A 23,627-nucleotide genomic window follows, 5' to 3' on the forward strand; every position below is an offset into this window, starting at 1 on the left:
AAAGGGCTGGGGATGTGGCTCAGTGGTTATGTGCCCCTGGGTTCAATCCCCAGTAGCAGAAAAAAGAAAAGAATATAGCATCAGGCAAAACTGCCTTTAAAAAATAGAACAGAAATTAAGACTTTCTCAGGTAAAGAAAAACAAAAGCTAAGGGAGTTCTTTAGCACTCAACCTGCTCTACAAAAAGTGATGAAAGGATTCCTTCAAGTTGAAATGAAAGGATGATAAACAGCACACGATGATACAAGGTTCTCTAATACAGGCAAATACATGGATGAATATAATAATGTAGAACTAGAAAACAATAGCACAGTGAAAATCCACAGATATGTACAAATTAACTAACACTTTTAAACAACCAATAGTTAAAAGAAGAAGTCACAAGATAAATTTTAAAAAATGCATTGAAATTAAATGAAATGCCAACATACCTATGAACTGACCGTTGAGAGGGAACTATTTTAGCTGTAAATAGGTACAAATGTTCAAGAAAGATCCTGAAGCAGGGCTGGGTTGTGGCTCAGGGGTAGGGAACTCATTTGACACATGTGAGGCCCTGGGTTCGATCCTCAGCACCACATAAAATTAAATAAATAAAATAAAGGCATTGTGTCCAACGACACCTAAAAATATAAATATTAAAAAAAAAGATCCTGAAGCAGCCACCTAACTTTACACTTCAAGAAACTAGAAAAAGAATAGCAAGCTAAACTCAAAGCTAGCTAAAGGAAGGAAATAGTATAGATCAGAACAGTGATAAATGAAACAGAATGGAAAAACAATAGAAAAAAAATAGACAAAACCGAGTTGTTTTTTTTAAAAGGTTAGAAAAATTAAGAAAACTTGAACTAGATTAACTTTTTATAGAGAGATAACTAAAATCAGAAGTGAAAGAGGGAACCCTATAATTGATACCACGGTAGTAAAAAGATCCTGAGAATACCATAACAATCACACTCCCAAATTGCACCATCTAGAAGAAATAAATGTTTAGAAACACATAACTTATAAAGACTGAATCATGAAGAAATAGAAAATCTGAGATCAATAATGAGTAAGGACATTAAATCAAAAATTTCCCAAAAAAGTAAAGTCCAAGGCCAGGTGGCGTTACTGGGGAATTCTACAAAATGTTTAAAAAATTATCATTCTCAACGCCTCACCCTACACTTAGGGAGCACCGAAACTCAAAGTGTTAAAGGCTTAAGTCTAATTGAGCCTCAAGTATTTTGCTAACCCTAGAAGAACATCCCCTTTTAGTAAATGGGTGGAGATTCTGCCCCGGAGAAATTCCTGTCTGGGAATTGGCTCAACCTCCATGAATCCAGGAGTGACAGCCCAGCCATCCTGATCCCCTAGTGGTCCCCAGCCCTCCTCCAGTCCCTGTGGGAATGGCAGCTTCACACCTGACCAGGCAACCTCACATGTCCACTGAGATCTGAGCAACCTCGGGGCCAAGAAGAGTGCTGCTGCGTGTGTCCCTAAACTTTTCCTAATGCCTTTCCCTTATGACTCTCGGGTTCTAGCTAACTCCTCATAGTGCACAGCCTGGTACACTAGCTTGATGTGTCACCCCCTGTGTCACCCCCTGTCCCACACCAGGTCTCCTAACTGGACCCAAGTTAAGTGGGGCAGTGCTGCAGTTGGGAGCTGGAATGTCCCTCAAAGGCTGGTGTGTTAAATATTTGGTCCCTGGCCTGGTGCTACTGGGAGGAGGTAGAAACTTTGGGGAATGGGAAGTCTTTAGCTCAGTGGGGAAATGGCCTGCAAAGGGATTGGGGGACCCCAGTCCCGTCCTCTTGGTCTCTCTCACTCCCTGGCCATGAGTTGCATGGCTTTGCTTCACGGTGTGATCTTGCCAAGATGGGCCACCAACAGGACAACAATCATGGACTGAAGCCTCTAAAATTATGAGCAGCCAAAATAAAGCTTTTCTCTTCGTAAGTTGATTTTCTTAGGTATTTGTAGTGATGAAGGTTGACTAAAACAAGGGACAAGGCCCAGGATCCTGGGCTCCTGGACCAATACTAGCCCCAAGGCCCTGGTGCATGGTGAATGGTTATTCTTTTTTTTTTTTTTTTTTTAGTACTGGAGATTGAACTCAGGGGCACTCAACCACTGAGCCACACCCCCAGTCCTATATTATATTTTATTTAGAGACAGGGTCTCACTGAGTTGCTTAGCGCCTCGCTGTTGCTGAGGCTGGCTTTGAACTCCTGATCCTCTTGCCTCGGCCTCCTAAGCCACTGGAAGTACAGGTATGTGCCACCATGCCCAGCGAACAGTTATTCTTACGGGTAATGGAAGCACTGGAGACTTTCCTTTTTTTCTGATACTGGGGATTGAAACCAGGGGTGAATAACCACTGCGCCACACCCCTAGTCCTTTTTATTATTTATTCTTATTTTGAGACAGATTCTCACTAAGTTACTTAGGGCCTCACTAAGTTGCTGAGGCTAGCCTCCAACTCGTGATCCTCCTGCCTCAGCTCCCAAGCCACCTGGAGTCTTTCTATTATGAATACTGAGACCTGGGCCTTCCCCAGACCCAGTGGGCAGGCCTGGGGGTCTGCAGTTTTCCCAGCCCCCAGGAGGCTGAGTCAATTGGCCCAGGCTGGGCTGGAGCACACTTTGAGAGTCTTAGGTGGTATGACCTGTATTAGCTGCACCCCTTCTTTTCTGTATTCTAAGTCTTTCTGATCCTGCAGGGACTGACCCCTGTCCCCACTCCTACACTGGTCAATTCCTAGAGATGCTAAAGAACTCACCTTCTACCACACCTTACAAATGCAAACCAACCAACTCCAGTCCACACCATCACCTCCTTTGGGAGGATCTCACTCTGGGCTACTACCCACCGGTGCTCATCACTCCAGGGCCAGAGACCAGAGAACCAGGGAGAGCCTTCTGCCCCAAAGCCTGCTGAAGTTCTCCAAGCTAGGAATCCTGCACCTGCTCACCACGGCAAGGCTGCTGCCCACAGTTCTTCCTCGCGCTCTGTCTCTAACTGGCCCTCGGGCTGCCCATGTGGCCCCTGTGGCATGCTGTGCCCCTTTCTGCTGGGAACTATGGTCAGCAAACTATGTTTCACTGGCAGCTGTCTCCTGATCTTGGGATTGAACTCAGGGGCACTCAACCACTGAGCCACATCCCCACCTGAATAGTAACACCCGTATGAACACAGGGCCCGGCCTTCCCTCTGCAGAGCTGGCTCACAGTGGCCTAGGCCAGCTAGCTGCCTTTCACCTGCCAAGCCCACACAGTTAGCAGCAAAACTGCTACCAGAGCCAGCAGGCCCCACCCGGCCAAACGCCTCCTGGACCTGGTCATTTGGTAGCTTGCCCGCATCTCTAGGAGCACAGGGCACTCAGCCTCAGCCATGCCCTGTGGGTGACCCTGGGGAAACACTGTGCTCCCCGTGCCTCGGTTTCCCCTTTTAGAAAATGGGTGGCGCTCCTCCTGCCCTCCTTGAGGCTCGCATCTGTGAGTGGCACCACCAGTAAGACTGACCATCATCCCTTCCTAGGGTGGGGGATGCCCACCATGCAGCATGGGAGTAGAGGCTCAAGCGTAAGGTCGCTGCCCAAGGTTTCAGGTGGGGCTGGCCTGGCTTTTCCCAGCAGACCCCACCCCAGGAACCTCCCCTGGCATGTGTGCTTCTTATTTGAAAACAAGGCACAGATGTCATAGACCACAGATCTCAAACCCTCCCCAAGGAGGGCCCCAACCGACCGTACCTGAGATGGAGGAAGAGAGGCCTACCTGGGCCAGGCCGGTGTCCTCCTCAGCTCTAGCAGGGCTCTTCTCGGGGTCAGGCTCCTCACCCACGTCACTGTCAGCCTCCTCCTGGGGGCTGTCCTGCAACGCCTGGCTGTCCACACCAGTCTCAGAGTGCAGCCCCAGCATCGTAGGACCTGGGGGGACCTCAGTGCCCTCCTCACAGGGGAAGCTCTCACAGGTTATACTGGAGGACGGGCTGTCAATCCCACTGTCCCGGTTGGGGATCTTCATGATGCTTCTGGGCTCCCCCAAGGGGCAGGTGTCTGGAGTGCCATCTCCTGCTGCAGCCGGGCTGTCAGGATCCCCTTGGTGGGTGCCAATTCCAATAGGAAGCTCCCGAAGCTTCCCCAGGGAGGAGCTGCCAGGCCCAGCATTGGTGACAGCTTCTGGGGACATTGAGGATCCCTCACCTGATTCCATCCTTGAAGCAGAACTCAGTGGGCTCTGTGGGAAGCTGCCAGGGAGAAATGAACCCAGCTCAGGGGAGCCCCTGAAAGCAGCCCCAAGACAAAGTCAGGTAGGGCTGCATTCGCAATGTCGACACCCTGGTGGACTTCAGCGGGGTCCTGTCTGGATAAGCTGTCTGAGAACGGCACAGGGAAAATATGTTATTTTAAAATCATGTTCTTCTACATTAAAAAACAAAGTCATTCTCCAGTGTAGCTGTGGCGTTCCTGTGGGATGAGGCCATCCAATGCTCAGTAAGTTCAAAACAACCACGGCCAGAGCACAAGCACAGCGGCTTCCATTCATAACGCACTTTTGTGTCCATAGTATTTTGGGAGCTGATGATACTCCCAGGAGATGAGGCTGGGGTCCCCAGCACCTTCACCTCCTCTCCCTGGCCATTACCATCACCTGCTGCACAGTGAGGAGCAACCTGCCCAGCCCTGACCTCCCACTGCCTCCCAGGGGGAGGGCCAGGTGAGAGGTGGGAAGGTGGGTCTTGCCCCAGGATATGGGCTCAGGCCTTTGCCTCGGGTGATGGTCACTTACCTCTTAGCTAATGCCACTGAGGTTTGACAGGCGGGTGTCTGCTTCCTGTTGGGTTCTGGGGTTGGCCGGCAGAGGCTGGACGATTTGATGGAAATCTCCTGCCTAGCAGGTTTGAACTGGAGCCATTTGGGACCTACTGGAAAAGCAGCAGAGGAGAATGGAAACCGTCTCCTCCAGCTGGCACGTGGAGCAGCCCCAAGACCCAGTTCTACAAGCAGCGGGTGGAGAAGGGCAGCTCAGGCCCCTCCCAGAGCAGCAGACCCCCAGGCAGGGCACAAGTGTCTTCGAGATGGACGCAGGACATGGCAAAGCCCATCCTTGACCTCTATGGCCACACGCATTGCAGAGCAGGACAGGGTGGCACCAGCGGCCACACCCCATGCGTGGGCAGTGCCCTGCAACCAGGAAGGACAGATCACCTTAAATATGCAGGAAGTGCCCAGAATGAGGAGAGCCAAGGGCACCACCTGGCCTCTCCCCAGCCCACACCCCTACCTTACCTGGACACCCTCGGGGACATTCCCCTGTACTCACACACACACACACACACACACACACACACACTCACACTCACAAAGTAGCTCCTATACTCCCATTGACACGCACACCGTAGCTACCTGGATCACAAACACATTCACACAGTAAGGCGCACACACGTTAGCTCTCTCACATGCCCACATTGACACACAGACTCATATACACTCACACTCAGATACTCTTCTTCCAGAAGCTTCTTTATGTGCTTCCTCCCTCACTGCTAAGCACAATAAATGGTGATCAGTGCAGAAACTGGTTCCTCCGGGTACAGGCTGTCTTCCCTGAGCTGGCACCTGGTGGCCTCACCACCCAGAGAGCACAGCACACAGCCCACTGTGGGACCAGCTCCTGCGGGCGTCCCCTGTGACTTTAGGAGCCAATGAGTGCCTGCAAAGCTCCTCCCCACTCACACAAGCTCCTGAAAATTTACTTTCCTGTGGTAAGACTACCTCTGAGTGGACCTTTCTTCAAGTGACTTCAGGTGGACATTTATCATTGGCTACTGCCACATTCTTAGCTAGCTTAATGGACACAAATATTAAGATTTCCCAACAGAAAATACATGTTTTGCTGCATTCTTGTCATAGCATGGGAGATAAACTCAAGTTTCCAGAAGTCAGACATGACACTGAGATAAAAGTACACGGATGGAATGTGGGCTGTGCTCAGCCCTGGTGTCCAAGAGGCAGCTGTCTGGCAGGGCAGAGTCTGGTTCAACCCCAGCTCAGAGGAATTCTGCTTCTGGTCAAGGTGGAACAACAGAAACCAGATTTATTCTCACCTGAAACAGCAGGATATGAACAAGACTCTGTAAGCCAGTCAGCAAAGCCCCGTGAACCCTGAGAGGAGGGATCAAATGGGACAAGCCTCCCTGATGCTCCCACTCACTGTCTGCAGACCATGCTGGGCCGAGGAGTGGGGACGGGAATTCTCCAAGTTGAGAAGACAGAGCTGGGCGTGCCCTAGAGAGGAGAGAGCCACACAGAGAAAGAACCTGGAGATGTGAAGGGGGTCCTTCAAGGACTGTTCACATGTCGATGTGAGGAAACAAGAGAGGCTAGAGAAAGAATGGCCTGAGAAGATCAGAGGGAACATTCCCTGAAGCTCCCACAGGGCAAAGCAATCCCTCTTCCTACCAGCCAGTCTTGAAAGGCCAAGGCTGACACACAGACTCACCTACACTCACACTCAGATATTCTTCTTCCAGGGCATTAGGGCCAGAACTCAGGAGGGACATGCCCTAAGAGTGGGGGTTAACCCTACGGTGACCATTGCTCTGATCCCACCTAACAAATCTTAACAGGAAGGCCAAACTGTTAACAACTTAGCTGCATCCCTGAAGAGAGCTCAAAAATACTCAAATAATTTAAAAACAAAACAAAACCCAGCTCCCAGCAAAAGAAGGCACAATGTCTAGAATCCAATCAATCATTACTAGACACACAAAGAGACTATACAACCCATAATAAGGGAAAAAACAAACAAAACAAAACTCCATCAATTGGAACTGACCATAGCAGACAAAAGATGTTGGAGACGGCAGACAGGAACATAAAGACATGGGTTATGTCTGTATTCGAATGATGGTGACAGAGTGGTCACTGCAAGTCACTGTGATCCTGCTCAGCTTTTGCTGACTTGGTTTGGTGGCTTTACATCTAAACCCCAGCAAGACCATATCAGCAGTGAGCAAGGCACAGGTTGCCCTGACCACACCAGGTAAGATGACTGAGGGCCAGCCAAATCAACACCTCCTCAAGGCCTGCAGGTGCCCAGAAGCACTGAGTACTCACCTCGGGGTCTCAGCCTGGGAAGTGCTTGGGTAGTCACTGATGAAACTGGGGTTCTCTGTCTTCACTGCTGAGAACACAGCGGGGTGCCTCATGCCTTGGAATTGGGGTGGGAGTCAGAACAGGAAAGAGGTACCAGGGCAAGCTGGATGGAGAGAAAAGGAGACAAAGGTGTATCTGCCTCTGTTCAGATGCCGCAGTCAGATACTCACAAATCCAGGTCACACTTCCACCTCTAAAAGTGACTTGTACTGTTTAAAACTGGGTGAGTCTGCTCTAGTTGGGATTTTAAATCTCTCTCAAGTGTCCATGTGCTAAAGGCTTGGTCATCAGACTGTGGTGCTACTGGGAGGTGGTAGAAGCTTCTGGAGGCAGGGTAGGAGTTGGCTCACTGGGAGTCTGTCCTGGAAGGGGATATTGGGATCCCAGCCTTTTCTAGTCTCTCTTTTTAATTTCTGGCTGCCTTGAAATGAATAGGCCTCCTCCACTAATGTACTGTGCCACCATTGACCCAAAGCAATAAGGCCAAGTGACCATGGACTGAAACCTTGGAAACCATGAGCCCCCAAAAACCTTTCCTCCTTGTAAGTTGATTTATCTCAGGTATTTGTTACAGCAATGAAAAGCTGACTAACACCAATGGATAAGCAAAATGCAGACTATCCATACAATGGTATGGTATTCAGACTTAAGGAAGGAGGCTGGGACATATGCGACAACATGGATGAGTCTTGAGGTCATTATTCTGACTGAAATAAGCCAGACACAAAGGACAAATTATTATTATTATTATTAGTAGTAGTAGTAGTAGTAGTATAATTATTATTAGTATTATTCTACTAATCTGAGCTTATGTGGGAAGGGAGGAGCTCTGCGGGTACCCATTGGCTCCTATAGCCACAGGGGACACCGCTGGAGCTGGCCCCACACTGGGCTGTGTGCTGTGCTCTCTGATTTTTGGGGGAGTTCGTGTTCCTGGGACCAAGGACACCTCATTGGGTGACAAACCCAGAGGGAGAAGAAAGGGGAGGAATAGAGAGCCCTGCCCATTCAGGAGGGTCAGTCAAGCTCACCAGAGGCTCCAGGCAACCCCAGCCTCATAGATGGTCCTGCCTGGACTTTACCCTGCTCTGACCCCAGGCCCGTCTTCTGGGCTCTCCCTGGGGACATGACAGCCCCTCATCCCCCCACGCTGAATGTGGCATGGCCAACCTCAATACATTGTTTCATCTTGAAGGCAACATAACCATTATTGGCCCCAAGACTTTGCATCTAGCATGACCCTGTTTCTACCCTTTACTGTCCAGACAACCAGGTTCAAACTCAGTGTCCCCCAGCCTTAGTCTCCTAAAGCATCTCCAGGCCTCTGTCACAAGCAGAGGCTGAAAGTTCTATTCAACTGCAGCAGAACTTGGTAAAATCATGCCACTGGCCCAGAAATAATGATTTTTGTCTGAGGTTGGAAGAGCAGAAACTCAGGGATAGTAAGCCCAGGAATGCATGGAGGTCGACACATGGAAATGTAGCAAACAGTTCTAGCATACCACAGGGTTGCTGTGTCCAGGAAACCAAAAGCAGTACCATTTTTACTTATGTGTTTACTTAGTACTTTTTGTTTGCTTTCTATTTTTATTTTCTCTTTAAATTTTCTACTTTATTTATTTATACTTTATATTCATTTCCTATATTTAGTCTCTATTTTGATTTCTTTCATTGAGAAGGAACATAAATACCAACATTACAGCCATGAATGAAATATTACTGTTCATTGTCATACATTAAAAAAAATGAGAAAAATTAAGATTCAACCTTTAAAATAGAATAAGATTCCTTCCCTGTGCGAGTAGCTAGATATATGGTAAAGCAAGTAGAATCTCAGGATGGACACACAGCTGTTCCCTGAAAAATTATTTGAGGGAATATATTTGGCTATATATTTGAAAATTTTCATAATAAATATTGGAACAAACAATTTACCCTGTGGCCCCCAAGATCTTTAGTCCCCCTCGTGAGGGAGGAGAGATTCTGAATTCCATTCTTTCCATACATTCAGGCAGCTTCTCCCAATGAACACCCTGGGCTCCTGACATCATTCTACTTGTGATAATGCTTGATAATTCCCATTTTAAAAAAGTAAATGAATAATCCCAGCAACTCAGGAGGCTGAGGCATTAGGATCTTAAGTTCAAAACCAGCCTCAGCAACTTAGAGAGGCCCTAAGCAACTTATGAGACCCTGTTTCAAAATAAAAAAATAAAAAGGGCTGGGGATGTAGCTCAGTGGTAAAGCATCCCTGGGTTTAATCCTCGTTATCAAAAAAAAAAAAAAGTAAATGAAACAAGACAAAAAAACAAGAACTTCTTGGCAGCCTCCAAGCTAAACCAAAATTCTCAATATATGTGTCCCGTTTGACCTCTCCTTCCACCCACCTCCCTGAAACCAGCTTTCTTCCAGAAGCCCCATCCCATGCATCGTACCACGTCAAGGACCAGCACCCCTCACGCCCTGTTTTATCCAGCTCTCTGCTCCCGACAGGCCCTCCCTAGAGAAGACACCCCCCCACCCTACCTGTCCTGCTCTCCCTCAGAGCATCTCTTTCCCCCACCGATTCCCCCTCGTCATCCTCCTCCCTCTCGGGATGTAAGTGACGTAGGAAGAGCCTTATCTCCTTCATGCAGCCCTAGGCCTGGTACACAGGACTCCATATTTGGGGGGAATAAATACATGCATTAATTTGAACTGGCAGAGCAAGGAGTTTTTATATCCCCTCTAAAATGTTCTTTCCCTTAAACAAAAATATGTTTTGACTGAGTCCACATTTCAAAATAACAAAATCCAAGTTGAGATCACGAAAGGCCCCATTCCACCTCAGAGCAGTCCTGGCTAGGCCAGCCATCACATCATCTTGTCTAAACACACAGTGACCAGTCAGGCCACAGCTGAGACAGGGAGGTCCAGATGGCCAATCCCCCTCACCAAGTCCCAGGTTTGACTTGTAAGAACTAAATGTAGAACCCCCCACCCTCCACAACAGAACCTGCATAGATTTAAAAGGTCCATCATCAGACAGAATATGGGGTCTAATTGAGCAGACCCCCCAACTTCACAGGATGTAAGTGATCAGGTTATCCCCCTTCACAGACCTGAGAGTCCAGTTGTCCCTCACTGGACAGGCAGGGGGAAGAGCACTGCAGACAGCAGGGAAGGCAGGAAGATTAAGCAAGCCAGGGGATGTGAGGCTGTAGTTGAGGTGTTGGAGGCGGGCAAAGAGGGAGGGGGAGGGGCAGAGACTGGTGGGGCCAGGACGGCTCTTGACAGACAGCCACGAGGCGACCCAGTTGGTAAGATGAGCTCCATTCTGATTTTTTTTTAAAGATGGTAGGATGCAAGGAGGATCCGTTTGTGGGGGCCTGGAAGCCACACAGACAGTCGGTTGATGGTTATAGAGGATACTGTCCTAGCACCTGAGTCAGGGAACCCAAGGAAGAGCAGGGCACAGTTAGGCCAAGCATCCCCCTCTGCAGAGCTGGAGGTGCCGTGTGCACAGGGTCATGTCACCAGACTGCAGTAGGCTTGTCCCCAGACTGTCATGTGGCTGTCCCTATTTCACACAGGGTCTTTCCCCACCCTATTCTTTGCTACCAGCAAAGACACATCCATGGCTGGCAGTGGCCCATTTCCTCCACTGGACACTGACTCCCTCGTCACCTACCAGGACCCATAAATATCTGCAGAACGGAGGATCCAGTGACCCGAGGAAGTTGATGGCAGTGAATGAAGGGCCCCTCATCTCTTGTCTCCTTCCTGGGCTGGCATGGCCCCTGCTCACTGCCAGTCACCCTGTGCAGGGACAGGCAGGGACAGGCTGTCTCTGCAGTGGCCGGCTCTGTGCTTTCTTTTGTCCTTGTTCGTTGTTTTTGACACACACTCATCCCTGAGCCTCCTTGTAGCTGCAGAACACTCCACAAACCCTGTCTCCTCTGGGTTTCACATCTGCCCAGTGCTGTCCTGGACTCCTTCGGCCGCTCCTTTTACTATGGAGCCTCAGTTTCCCCTTCTGTAAATGGGGATCGTGATAGGCCCACCTGGGGCAGGTGGGGAGGGTGCTATGGGAGCTCCAAGCACAGGTTCAGAGATTCCTGAGGTTATTATTCTAGCCCATGAGCCACTCTTTAGAGCACAGGACAGAAAAGCCAGACACAACCTTACACCCTCCCACTGCGAGGAGGCTTCTCAGAACAAGGCTACTTCGGCTCTAACCTCAAAGAACAACTCCAGGCCTCTGTGTGCAAAGGTCACAGTCCAGTGTGGCTCTGAGAGGCCCTTCACCTTGAGAGGTGCTGGTCTCTGTGCAGAGGCGACAGTCCCCTTGAAGACCGGAACCTGGGCCTCAGCCCTAGTAACAGCCCATCTGGGACAAACCACTTCCTCCCCTCCACACTGCGGCCAGCCCCACCCAGCCCCCAGGCTGCTGAATGTGTTGTCCTCTCTGAAAATTTGTGTGGGGACCCAGACAGTCAACTCAGAGACTAGGGGGCCTGGGGGCAAGCCGTCAGAGTGCTGGGTCTCCATTTCCTCTTGGTTAAAAAGGCTTCCCACAGCCCCTCTGGGCGCTGGGAAGGGCCAATCTGAATAGCCTCAGAGCTGCTCCCATCTTGAACCTCAATGAACCAGTGGAATTCAGATTCCATTTAAGAGACAAGGAAATCGAAGCAGAGTGGGATTTGCCCCAAGTCACAGTGCGATAGGGAGTTTCTTATCCCTGACATTGCCCTGGGCCTGGCTCCCAGACGCTCATTCCCCCACAGCACTTACCAACCTCAAGAAAAATGGAAATGATATGGTCTCTCCAATAATAAGGACCCCGCTCTGCAAGCTCCATAGATCCCAGAGGCCAGTGATCCCGATCCCGGAAGTTGCCCTGGACCCTTCCTTAGGCATTGTTGTCCTCTCTGCACAATGTGAACAACTACTGTGCCACCAAGTTGGGCTGCTGCTGCTGCTGCTGCTGCTATGGCCCTGCCCTTGAGCTGCCTGCCTCTAAGGTGGCATCCCCACTGCCCCAGGCTGCCCAGGCCCAGCTAGGGGTCCCAAGGAGGCCTTGGTAGACTCAGTCCTCCTTCCTGGTAGAGCCTCCTAGAAGAGCCATGTCTGTTAATGTCTAAACTATGAACTTCAGAGGAAGCTTCTGGAGCCACATTGAATAGGAAGGCCTGCTTCTGGGGCTGCCTTCCCGGGCTTTGCCCCCAGGCCTGGGGTGACACAAGAGGCACCTAGGCTATGGTCCCACTGCCCGAGGCACCACTCGGCACCACGGAGTAGCTTCCTGCCTTGAAAACATCCGCCTCCCTGGAATGGCTCTTGCTTTGCTCCAAATGCCTCCACCACCCCAAAGTCTCCCTCACAAAACCAGACAGTCTTAGGGCTCAGCGAAGACCCCCGGAGCCAATCCCCACTCACCACTTGCTATTCTCCCAGGCAAGCGTCTCTTCCTCTCGGGCTGAACTTCATGCAGTAGCAAAGCACGACTTCCTCTTTCTAATTTTCACAACACAGGGTCACAAAATGATGGCGTATTTGCATTTCCGTATCATTACGCAGCATGAGAAGAGCTGGGCTTGGTGGTTCTGGAGAGCCCTCTTTGCTGGGTGGTGGGGGGCAATCCTCAGCCACAGCTGCACCCATCCACTGGTTAAAATGTAACAGGCTGCTGTGAGGGGCCCTAAGTGTTCTGGGTAAGGACCACCACCACTCTCCTGCCTCTGCCTTTGCAGCCACAGACGTCTCTGGGGAGGAGGAGCCCAGCAGGGTTGGCCCAGAAGCCCTGGCAGAGCCTTCCAGAGCTTTATGGGTGGAAAAAATGAAATGGCCACAGAAGATTGGAAAATAGGGAAGCCCTGCTTCAGACAGCTTATTTCAAGGTGCTACCAGGGGACCTAGACAGAGCCCCTAACTAGCCCCAAGAGGCTCCCTTGTTGTCTTAGGGAGAAAGTCAATCGAAAATAAAACAGGGGTGTTGAAAGGCTTAGACTGCAAAGTCTGACTCGGTTATACTAATGCCCTATTCATGCAGCTCTAAATTCTTTTTTTTTAAGCAATTTCCCTGGGTCTTAGTCTCCTTATTGTCAGATGGGGGTGATCACATAGGCCCTTGCAGGGGTATTGGGAGGGGCGTCACATGAGCAACCATCCTCAGTGCACCTGTGGCAGCGCCTTGTACCAGGGAAATGTCATGTGGGTGTGTGACAAATAAAACCAAGCTACAACCACAGAAGGCATAAAGGGACCTGTGAAAGGGGTGATGTCTGCAATCCATAGTGACTTCCTGGAACATTTCAACAGAGTGTGAAATAGAGGGGTGCTTCGTGAGTTCCCCAATGATGTCCACTGTGGCTGGAAATGGGGTCTCATACCCACAACTCAACTCCTCCAAATGTTCACCAGTATTTTTGTTGGGATGAGGATGCTGGGAGATGCCACCCATTTCACTCTCTCAGGTCATCTTCCTCTTAACCCCAAAGAATTGGAAGAATGCTCTAGAGATGCATGATGGAGCATGCATTCATTCCCCTCCACAAATCTGCAGTGATGGTCTTGTGTGTCCGCCCTGGAGATGGAGGTGATGCAGAGCTTGTCCCTAGGTTCTGTCTGACTCTTCTGGGCCCCCATCTGAGGATACAGAGCTGCTGTGACCAGCAGCAATAGGCACAGGTGGCTGGAGAATCTCAAAGGCTCAAGCCCTGGCTCACAAGTGGTATGGCCTTTTGTACATCAGAGCCTCATTTCTTTCTTCATAATATGGGCAAAACACAGGACATATGTGTTGGAACTGTTGTGAGGAATGACAACCTGGCCCATGGCATTCTTTGACAGGTGCTCAAGGAATCTCAGCAGTTGTCATCTGAGTCACCATTGCTGAATTTCCCAGTGTCCAGGCCCTGAAGTCTTAGCTTCCATGCCTCAAGGGGACATCCCCCACACACCAGGATGCAGCCCTGGACCATCCAGACACTTCCAACCAAGCCAGGAAGGATAGAGTCTGCCACCACTGCGCAGTACAGCTGCCCTCTGCTGAGATATCCCAAGCCAGGAGGCTGGTGGTGGGATCTTATCAGGACCAGAGACCAAGGTCAGGGCTCACCAAGAGTACAGAAGTGACTTAAGGAAGTCAGGATGAACACTGTAACAGAGTGGCAGGCCATGTGTGAAAACCCACAAGGTGAAGGACAAAAAAGGGAATATGGGGTGTTGGGGAATCCATGGCTTAAAAGCAGAACTAAGGCCAAGTGTCCTCTTCTTCCTAAATAGGGGTAAGGGGAGGAAATGGAGCCTCTATCTGGGGGTGGCACCATCTTAAAAAAAATCATTGTGGATGGACCAGCAGTTGCCACATCCTGATAGCTACACCCTGTGTAGCCCTTTCCACTGTGAACAGGACTGACTCATGGACACTAGTGTCCAATAGGACCTGCAGAAGTAACAAAGGTGACTTCCAAGACCAGGTAATACATAACACTGCAGCTTCTGTGGGGGTGGGGATGGGATGGAGGCCAGCTACCCCATGCCAAGAGGATCCCAAGCAGCCCCGAGGAGAGGCTCACATGGGAAGAGCTGAGGCCCCAGCCAAGAGCCAGCACCAACTTGCCATGAATGAGTGAATCACTTTGGACATGGACCTTCAACCCCAGTCAGGCCTTCAGATGAGACCACAGCCCCAGCTACCACTGGACGGCAGCCTCATGAGACCCAGAGCCAGAACCAAGCTGCACTCAAATTTCTGGCCCACCAAACTAAAGAGAGTTCATAATCAATCACTCCTGTTTTAAACCAATATATTTTGAGTAATTTGTAAGACAGCAGTAGTTAAGCTACACAATATTTTCATCAGGAAGAGCAAAGGGTGGGTGACCTGGGGTTGGAAGAGGGAAGATTCAGCTCATGGAAGAGAAGCACCCACCAAGAAGAACAGCGCACATTCTGATTTCTCTCATCATTCTCATTCATGTCCCAATGGTTCAACTGAGTCCTTAACCCTGACTGGATGCTAGTGACCATGGAAGACTCCCGAGGGCCACAGTGAAGATCTGTTCATGCAGTTTCCAGGACCCTGAATAACTCTGTGGAGGTGGAGGCTCTTCAGAGGAGTGTCGTGTGCTCCCTCAACCTCAGAGACGCACTCATCCTCCCCCAAACAGTTCACTGCATGGGGGAGACAGCTCCAGTGAGGAAGGGGGCTCTCCTAGGCCCTGTTCCTTCCAAGGACCCCCTAAACCCTCCCTACCAGGAAAGCCAGCAATGACTTGGGGACAGACGGGGTCCTGGCCAACACCCATCTGTGAAGGTCAAGCAGTTGTAAAGGTGGGGACCCTGAGGGACCTGGATGGAACTACAGGTCAGGTCAGTGAGAGCAGGAGGGCAGAGACTGCGAGGAGGAGCAGGATCCTCTCTCCTAGGGAATGTTCCCTGGGAGCGTCCACTCGTCAGGAGGCAGTCTGCAGCTGCTGTGAAGGCAAGTCAGATGCCTTCACTCAGTCAGTCAACAACCCTTTGGGAGCAGCTACTAGATACAGAAGAACATACCGCAGGCTCCAAAGACAGTTCCATAGAAGGAGGCTTTTAGAGGCCCTTGAGTCTGCCACTCCTCCTGAGCAAGGTCCTTTTTCTTATTTGTTAGGGTCACGGTCACTCCAGCAACAGGGGCATGGTGCTCAGAGTCTGACTGCTTTTCCAATCACCCTCCTATTTGGGGGAACTGAGAGCCACAGATCCCACATCCTTCCTGGACACCTTCAGACTCCAAGAGTTGGACAAAGTGTCCAAGTTATTCTCATTTTTTCAAAAAGACAAAAGAAATATCAGATTAGCAGGGCAGGAGTAGAGTGCGAAGCACAGTGGTTACTTCCAACCCATCTGGATAGGGAGACACCTTGGTCGGCACCCCAAGACAAACCCTACTGAACACTGGACTTATATAGACCAAGGGAAGCAGAATCTTCCAGAGACAGTGTGGACCGCTTATGTGGCTGTCTTTGGGTGGTGAGCCTCTGGGGAGGTTATATTTTCATATAACACATAAATTTCAACAAAGAACATTTATGATATTTGTCATCAAGAGAAATGCCAATCTGTTGAAAAATAAGAGAATGAAAACTCTCGTGGCTCATCCAAGACTCCCAGCCCAGAGCTCTTCACACAATGAAAGCCAGCTGTCTCCATGTCTGTTTATGTACGGAAATTTTAATTTCTACTTAGCTGTCCTAAATCTCTCTAAGGAAAAATGCGGTCAAGAAACCAAAAAAGAAAGGATGCTGAGTGTAATTTTGCTTTCCAAAAAGAGATTTTTTTTTTGCAAAAAGTTTTCGGGATTGCATTAAATTGAAATTTCATTTGACTCAAAGAGAGACAATATTTCCTGAAACTTTACATCACCTTTACCTTCATGGGCCTTCCCTGATCAGGCAGTTGAGGGGAGGACAAGCCCAGATCTTGGACCCCTGAGACCTGTGTGCAAATTCAGTCAAGCTCAGTGGCGTTGGATGGATCCTTTTGCCCCAACACAGAGCAAGTATCTTTCAACACCAGGCCACTAAGGGGCTCTCTGGAGAAACGCTTGTAAAATGCAGAGAGAAAGGAGTAACTCATTTCTCCTCTTTTTCTAAAAAAAGAAGATGGAGGAAAAGAAGAAGGAGAAAAAGAGGAAGAGGAGGAGTGGGAGAGGGAAGAGCATTAAAAAATATTTGACAGTTTAATCCTCTTAGCCAAAGGATCCTTTAGCATTGAACCCAAGAGGTAATCCATCTTCAACGCTGAGACAAAGTGACATTTTGAGAACTCCCCAGACAGGGGGCGTAATTACAGGGCGGCTCTGGCAGTCAGCTGTAATATTTGAGCTTGAAGTGGAAGCAATTTTTTCTTTAACAAAAAGCTCTGATGTGTCTACCCTTATGCAAAAGCTGTGCCTGGTACTTTTTTTTTTTTAACGCCGTAAGAAAAAATGATCCATGCGAAATAGAGAGTGATACATAGAAACTAAGGCATTAAAGGGGTGGCCACACCCCCACTCAATCAAGGCCCTGAATAGAGGATAATTCCGGCATTGTTATGGGACAGCTGCATGGCATCAACCAGGAATGTTCCAGAGCCCAGAGAGATGCAGGGGCCCTTCCTGTGCTCTCGTTGTCCAATCGAGGCATCAAATTCTGCCAAGTGGTATTTTCACTATCACTTGGATCCTCCCTCTACTATTCAATCCTCAGTCTCAGCTCCTGACTAACCAAAGCCTATTCAGAATTCAATAGCACGTGTGTGTGTGTGTGTGTGTGTGTGTGTGTGTGTGTAGAGGGTTTTCTTTTGACCCAGGAGGTTTGATTTGAGGGGAGACGATAACTAAAAAGGACAGAACGAGGGACACCTCAGGATTCCTATAGCAGCACTGTCTTGAGGGAGGAAGGGAGGGAGGGAGTTGGTTTGTTAGTTGGTTCACTGATCAGCAGTTGGCTAGTTGGTTGACTGAGACCCTGCAGGAGACACGGGATTCTTCCAGCACAGGGACAGTGGGAACTACTCGACTACTCAAAAGGCCACGGTAAAACAAGTGACTACATTCTCCATGGCACACACGGGATAGTAACAGGTACCCCAGGGATGGGAGCTGGTAAGGCTAGGGTAGTGTTAGCCCTTTTGATCTTCCTAGGCATATCTCTGCACATAAGTACCTTCTCTCTCATGGGACCATGGGCCATGCAGCCATATGTTGGGCCTCAGATGCACCCCTTGAGGCCCAGGTAAACGGGAACACTGAGCCAAGCCCCCACTCAAACCCATCCCATCCCTGAGCATCCCCAAACACCTCCCTTGGTGCCCGCCCCAGAATGTCCTGGAGAACCATGAATACCAGCGCTGACCTGAAGCTGCAGGACTGAGATGGCCCTATGCTCACAAACAGACGTGCTTGGTCTCCCTCCCGTGTGGGGGGAATGCTTGTCAGACACAGCTGTAGATGACAGGCTTCTGCTGCAAGCCACACCTGGCACAAATACACTCTTGGTTCCTCTACCCCATAGAAAGCTGCTGGTGGGTAACACATGACCCCACTCACAGCTGGAAAACCTGAGGCACTTGTCTATAGTTGTACAGCAGGGTGGGACAGATTTCCATCCATCGTCCAGGCACCAACCCCGCAGTGGCATGTGCCCCACAGTGTCAGGTGGACACGTTCTACTCTGGCCCCCTAGATCATGCGAGATCCAGTTTCCTGAGCAGCACCTAGACAGATCCAGGCTCCCAACAGCCTCAAAGGAGCCTACGGTCATTCACAAGCCTCATGAAGGTCCCGGAAGGAGGAGCCCTTATTTTCGTACATAAGGAAACAGGCCTTTGATCCCAGTTCAGACCTTACCTATGGACCAGTGTCTCTGTGAGTCATGAGGCCTGAGGATGAGGAGGTGCCCTTGGGACACAGCATGATCCCAGAGCAGATGGAGTGGGAGCAAGCTGCCAGCCCTGGGTGAGCAAGGTGGGAATCCTGTCCCTCAGGCCCCAAAGCCAGCTGGCCTTCAGAGGATGCCCCTTGCCCCAGCACAGGAGCCAGAGAAGGAAAAGCCACAGGCTAGGGAGCATTCAGGATTCACTGCTGTTGAGAAACACCTAACTTTTCTGCACAAGATAAAGTCTGTGACAACCACACTGGACTGGGGCTCGCTGTCATCGTCACACTTCACAAAATTCAATCCTATCCGTTTATATACACTTGGACACAGAAAAGCACACACATCATTCTTTTTGCTTTGAACTGATTTTAGGTGATGATGCCTCTATGCCCGATCATTCTGGAAAATGACATAGAAAACTACAGCAAAAGAGCCCAGAAATTGAGGCACAAAACTATAAACAGGCCACTGCCACACAGCCTTTCTATAAAGTTCTCAACCCGACCTTCCCAAGAGCCAGTTTCCTTAATGAACCTTGAACTTTCACACGGCAATATAAAAGAGCCCTTTTCACCCTGGTTTATATTCTCCCTTATAAGAAGTGACACTTAGGGAGATGTCAAGAAGCAATAGTAATACTAACAAAAAGAAAAGATAAGCCTGGCATCTGACCTGGGGTACTGTTGCCATGGGAACCTCACAGACAATGGCATATTTTTTTAAGCACACTAATTTCCCTTCCCATTCATTTGGGGGGAAAAAATAGGAAGAGTGGAGTGAGGGTGGGGAAATCCAGAAATAAATCAAATCGCATCGCAGCAGCCCACCTAGTACATATCATTCAATAAATGCACAGATAATTCTGTCCCGGAGCCAGGGACCCCAGACCACAGCAAAGACAGTCATGGTGGTCTCCTAAGAGCCCAGCCTCACTCGAGCGTGCTCAGAAGGCAACAGGCTGCTTAAAACCCCCTCTTCAAATCACACACCAAGCAGCTGTCCCTGTCCTGAGGAAGGGTCCCACCAGTTCCACCCACTGGAAAATCAGCAGCAGACAAAATGACCCCCACAGTATCCCAAAGCCACCCGAAATCTAACAGACTCACCACCTTCCCTTGGGGATGAAAATCTTTTTTAAAAAACAAGCAGAGCGGGTGGCTCCCCACGGGCCTGAGCAGGGGAACCTTGGAGGCTGGCCAGAGCTCCTGCCCAGGGACAGTTTCCGGAGGAGTCCTGAGTGGGTCACCAGGGGGTAGGATGCAGGGGCGTCTTTCAGGGACGCCAAGGGTTGAAGGGAGCTTCCAGGTGCTGATCAGCCCAGAACTGAAGCCGGCTGGAGGCTTGCGGGGTGGTCCTGCCTCCCTGGCAGCCCCCTTGTCTTCTGCTGGCCACAGCTGCAGACACACACTGCGCCCTGACAAAGCCTGCACGTGGAGAGTTAGTGAGAAGGGGCGGGCACTCAGCCTGGGATGCCACAGACTGGTCCCCATGGTAACCAGCAGGCAGGCGCTGGCCTGGCGGTGAGCAGGCGCCAGGGGTCTGGAGGAACAGGGAGGGTCCTCGTGGCTTTTGGGCTCAGGGAGGATCCTGGAGGGAAGGCTACTTATTTATCTTGACACCACCGCCCCACCACTACCTCCACCTCTGGCAGACTCTTCAGAGGGTCCCGGGGCTGCAGGTATCTGTAAATACTCCTGCTTTGCAGGGAAGCCCTTTCATAGAGTGTGGACACTTTACCCCGGGCCAGGTTGGCTGTCGTGGGAAATGCGCTTCTGTCTAGGAGATTTTTGTATGGAAGCTGTATACGAGTGCGTATCTGTGTGTGATGCGTGTGGAGGGTGTGGAGTGTGTGTGAGGAGCCCTGATGGTCCCCGCCATGGCGTGCACTTGTTTTAAGTGGAGAAGGCAAGTTGTCCTTGTAGGAAGCCACCCCCACAGTGCTTGCCAGCTGATCAAAAGAGGTCATAAAGTGGCAGCTCTAGGTGACCAGAGCAGTCTGGCTGTCTGTCTCCAATCCCAGAACTTCCCAGGTGTGATCCCTTCATCCTCGCACCACCACCTCACTGAACATTCAGAAGTCATCAGAGAAATGTCCAAAGATCTACTGTGGTACCCTCCACAGGATTGCTGATAGGGCATGGAGGACATCAGCAATTCAGAAGTCTTTACTTCTACAAAGTGTATGTGTGTGTGTGTGTGTGTGTGTGTGTGTGTGTGAGAGAGAGAGAGAGAGAGAGAGAGAGAGAGAGAGAGAGAGAGACCTTGCAAAAGTACTTATGCAATTAAAAATAAATTCAATGAAGAGAAAACATTTTAAAGGAAAAGGATGTCCCTAAAAGCAGGAGAAACCAGGTCCAAGCCTCAGCACCCAGCCTGAGCAAGCAACGTTCTTATCCTCCACTGTGGAGTGGAGGTCTTCTGGTGGGGCCTCCTACGACTACTGGAGGATTCCACGGGATGCTAATGCCCATGGTTCTGAGGCAGAGCCCAGCTTACGACCATCATTCACATGTGCTTTTTGTTTTTTAACTAGAATCTAACCTGCATGTTGTTTTACGTATTTTTTTTCACCCTGCAGCCTATTACAAACTTTCCCTATTAATAACTACTCCTATGGCCAGGAAGACTTCCCACCCAGTCCTCTTAGGCTCCTGGTTGGTTCTCTTGTGGGGTTTCCCCACCCTCCACCCCTTCAGCCCCTAAAGGGAGCGAGGAGGGTGAAAACTAGTGATTAAGTGCTTTCTCCCTTCTCCAATGGGTACAGCCCTAGCTGCTGTTCTGGATAATGACTTTGAAAAATGACTCACTTTTACACACACACACACACACAGCTATTTTAAAGATGGAACATTTTCTGCAAGCCCGGGATATCATACACCGCCCACGGCGTGGGGACCTCCGCCCCTCTGGATCCCATGTTCTTTACACACCCAGAACATGGGTCTGTCGAGTTGGGGTCCCTGCCGCAGGTCCACATTTCTGACTTGTTCTTGAGTTTTGTGTTGGGGAAGGACAGGCAGTGGGGCCAGGTGGCCTGCACGTTGATATTATAGTGCCAACCCCACCCAGGCTGTTGTCTCAGTCACTAAAGGGCTCACACAGTAGGCAACTCCACACACAGTGTTAGGAGAGGAGGCCACGCCTAGGGGAGGGGCTTGGCACCCTGAAAATGCTTTCTTCTCATCCCTTCCCCTAGAGACAGCTCTGGCTAGCTTTAGATGTCCCCATCTGGCCTTTGCTGTACCCGGGAAATCCCTGCAAATAAAAGCATTGGCTTGTGGTCCAGGATAAATGCCTTTGTCTCCTCAAAAGCCTTCTGCTCCTGAAGAGCTGGGGTGCCAAGTATTATGTGGCTGCCAAAAAAACAGGAGGGTTATGTAGCAACAGAGGAAGAAGGCAGAACGGTAGAAGCTGTGGCTACCCCTCGGTGAAAACCATTTCTGGAAATGCAGGGGAGTGGGAAGGGGGCGGAGCAGATGGGGGACTGTTTGCCAATGTCCTTCTTTTCCTCTTTTTGTGATGAAAAAGAGTATAAGAAACAAGCACCAAGGAAGAAGGGAATTTCCTCTGTTTTCAGAGCATTTGTTATATTCTAGGCACTTTCCCTACATGGCTTCCTTTAATTGTTCAAATACAGGTCTTTTTTACCCAAAAGTAACGCTGAGCCGCCTCTGACAAAGTTTGCTGCACAAGTCCAAAAATTTTCAGAGGGAGCGACGTGAGGGTTTCCCACATTTCCAGGATCCACCCCAAGTGCTGCCCTACAGGGAAGCCCTACCCCCACCAGGGGTGCTGGCCACGTGTCACCGGGAACTCAGCCCTGAAGGCCTGATCCTGTGGTGGACTTTGGTCTTCAAAAGCCTCAGCAAAGAAAAAGTGTCTTTCCTTGAGGTTTGAATGGTGAGGGTCTTCTTGTGGCATGCAGAAAAATGTTAGATAGGATGATAATGCACCAAATAAAAAATGTGGAAGAAAACCTAAACCTATACAAAATCTGGAGGAAGAAAAAAAGTCAACTCTGAGCTTTATATGCTGGGTTTAAAGATCCCAGAAGCTGCCCGTGCCTGTGGGACACTTCGCCTTTGCTATCAAGGAACACAAAGGCTGAAAATGCCTTGTCCCTAGAGAGCCAAACACTCTGACTGTCCTTTCTTTCTTTCTTTCTTTTTCCAGCAGTTACCACATGCTTTTGACATTTTCTAGGGGAGTCATAAGTAGGGACTTCCTGTTACCCCAGCAAACTCAGCCCCATGCTCTCTCCCCTGTTACCCGCTTTTGTATCCAACTTGGAAGAAAAAGAGCAGGTGGTGGCCCCAACCTATTCTAAACTCCCACGTTAGTCAGCTGAGCTGGGAACACACTTGAGCATCCGGGCACAGTTATGAGGCCCATGTGGGTCAGACCTGCCAGCCGGTTGTCCAGAAATGGCAGTCTCCCTCCTAGAAGCCAAATCCACCTGCCTGGACACAGACAGACCAGGCAATTCCCTGGAGATGAAAACCTGCCTCAGACAGCATTTGTTTTCTGTATGAGCTGGTCACAAAGAAGGACTAATGTATTGTTATGTAGTTAATACAAAATTAAATACAAATTGCCTACTAAATATTTCCATTCTGAATAAATAATGAATGAACAGCTTTAAACTCTTTGTATGTGCCAGGCCACCAGATAAGGAGGTCATAGACTCCCAGGAAGGTGTCTCATCTATTCTAGTCCACGAGGCTCAGAAGAGGGAAGTTGCTCAGCTAAAGCCACACGGCTGGCAGGGGGCAGTGCCTGATGGCAGTCTCTGCGCCCCAATCACGAGATTCCTCATCCCTGCTTGGGCTCATCCCCATCAGCAGTATGTAGGATACTTCTAGAACAGCAGTTCCAGGTGAGGTGAGTGGTGAGGGTCCCCCCACACCACAGCTCCAGATTCCCCTTCCTGGTTCCTGGTCCCAATGACCTCAGCTCCAGCCCTGGAAGGTTCTGGAGCCAGCCCACCTGAGTGCCACTGAGGCTCCCATCCTGATGGCCAGGATGAGCTGGACCATGGGACTGTCATGCATTTAACCAAATACTTTCATTCACTTGTCCACACACATGTCTGTGTC

General features: G+C 49.8%; 1 protein-coding gene across 12 annotated transcripts in view; it reads right to left on the reverse strand.

The window, feature by feature from the left end:
- Fgd3 (FYVE, RhoGEF and PH domain containing 3) overlaps positions 1 to 12,892 on the reverse strand; it is a 43,433-nt gene extending 30,541 nt beyond the window's left edge. For 2 of the 12 annotated variants that reach the window (XM_046457706.2, XM_046457705.2), the window contains exons 1-4: positions 12,563 to 12,892; positions 7,106 to 7,247; positions 4,776 to 4,911; positions 3,762 to 4,362 (exon numbers count right to left, since the gene is read on the reverse strand). In XM_046457706.2, the coding sequence (XP_046313662.1) occupies positions 3,762 to 4,199 (438 nt within the window). In that variant the 5' untranslated portion in view covers positions 4,200 to 4,362; positions 4,776 to 4,911; positions 7,106 to 7,247; positions 12,563 to 12,892. Of the gene's footprint in view, positions 1 to 3,761; positions 4,363 to 4,775; positions 4,912 to 5,481; positions 6,103 to 7,105; positions 7,248 to 10,245; positions 10,266 to 11,917; positions 12,313 to 12,562 lie in introns of those variants that run through there. The other 10 variants (XM_046457703.2, XM_046457699.2, XM_046457698.2 and 7 more) reach the window with 10 other exon arrangements.
- Between the last annotated feature and the right edge of the window lie 10,735 nt (positions 12,893 to 23,627).

This window comes from Marmota monax, unplaced genomic scaffold, assembly GCF_021218885.2.
Source record: "Marmota monax isolate L192 unplaced genomic scaffold, Marmota_monax_Labrador192_F-V1.1 WCK01_AAM20220418_F8-fsc00231, whole genome shotgun sequence".
NCBI lineage: Eukaryota > Metazoa > Chordata > Mammalia > Rodentia > Sciuridae > Marmota > Marmota monax.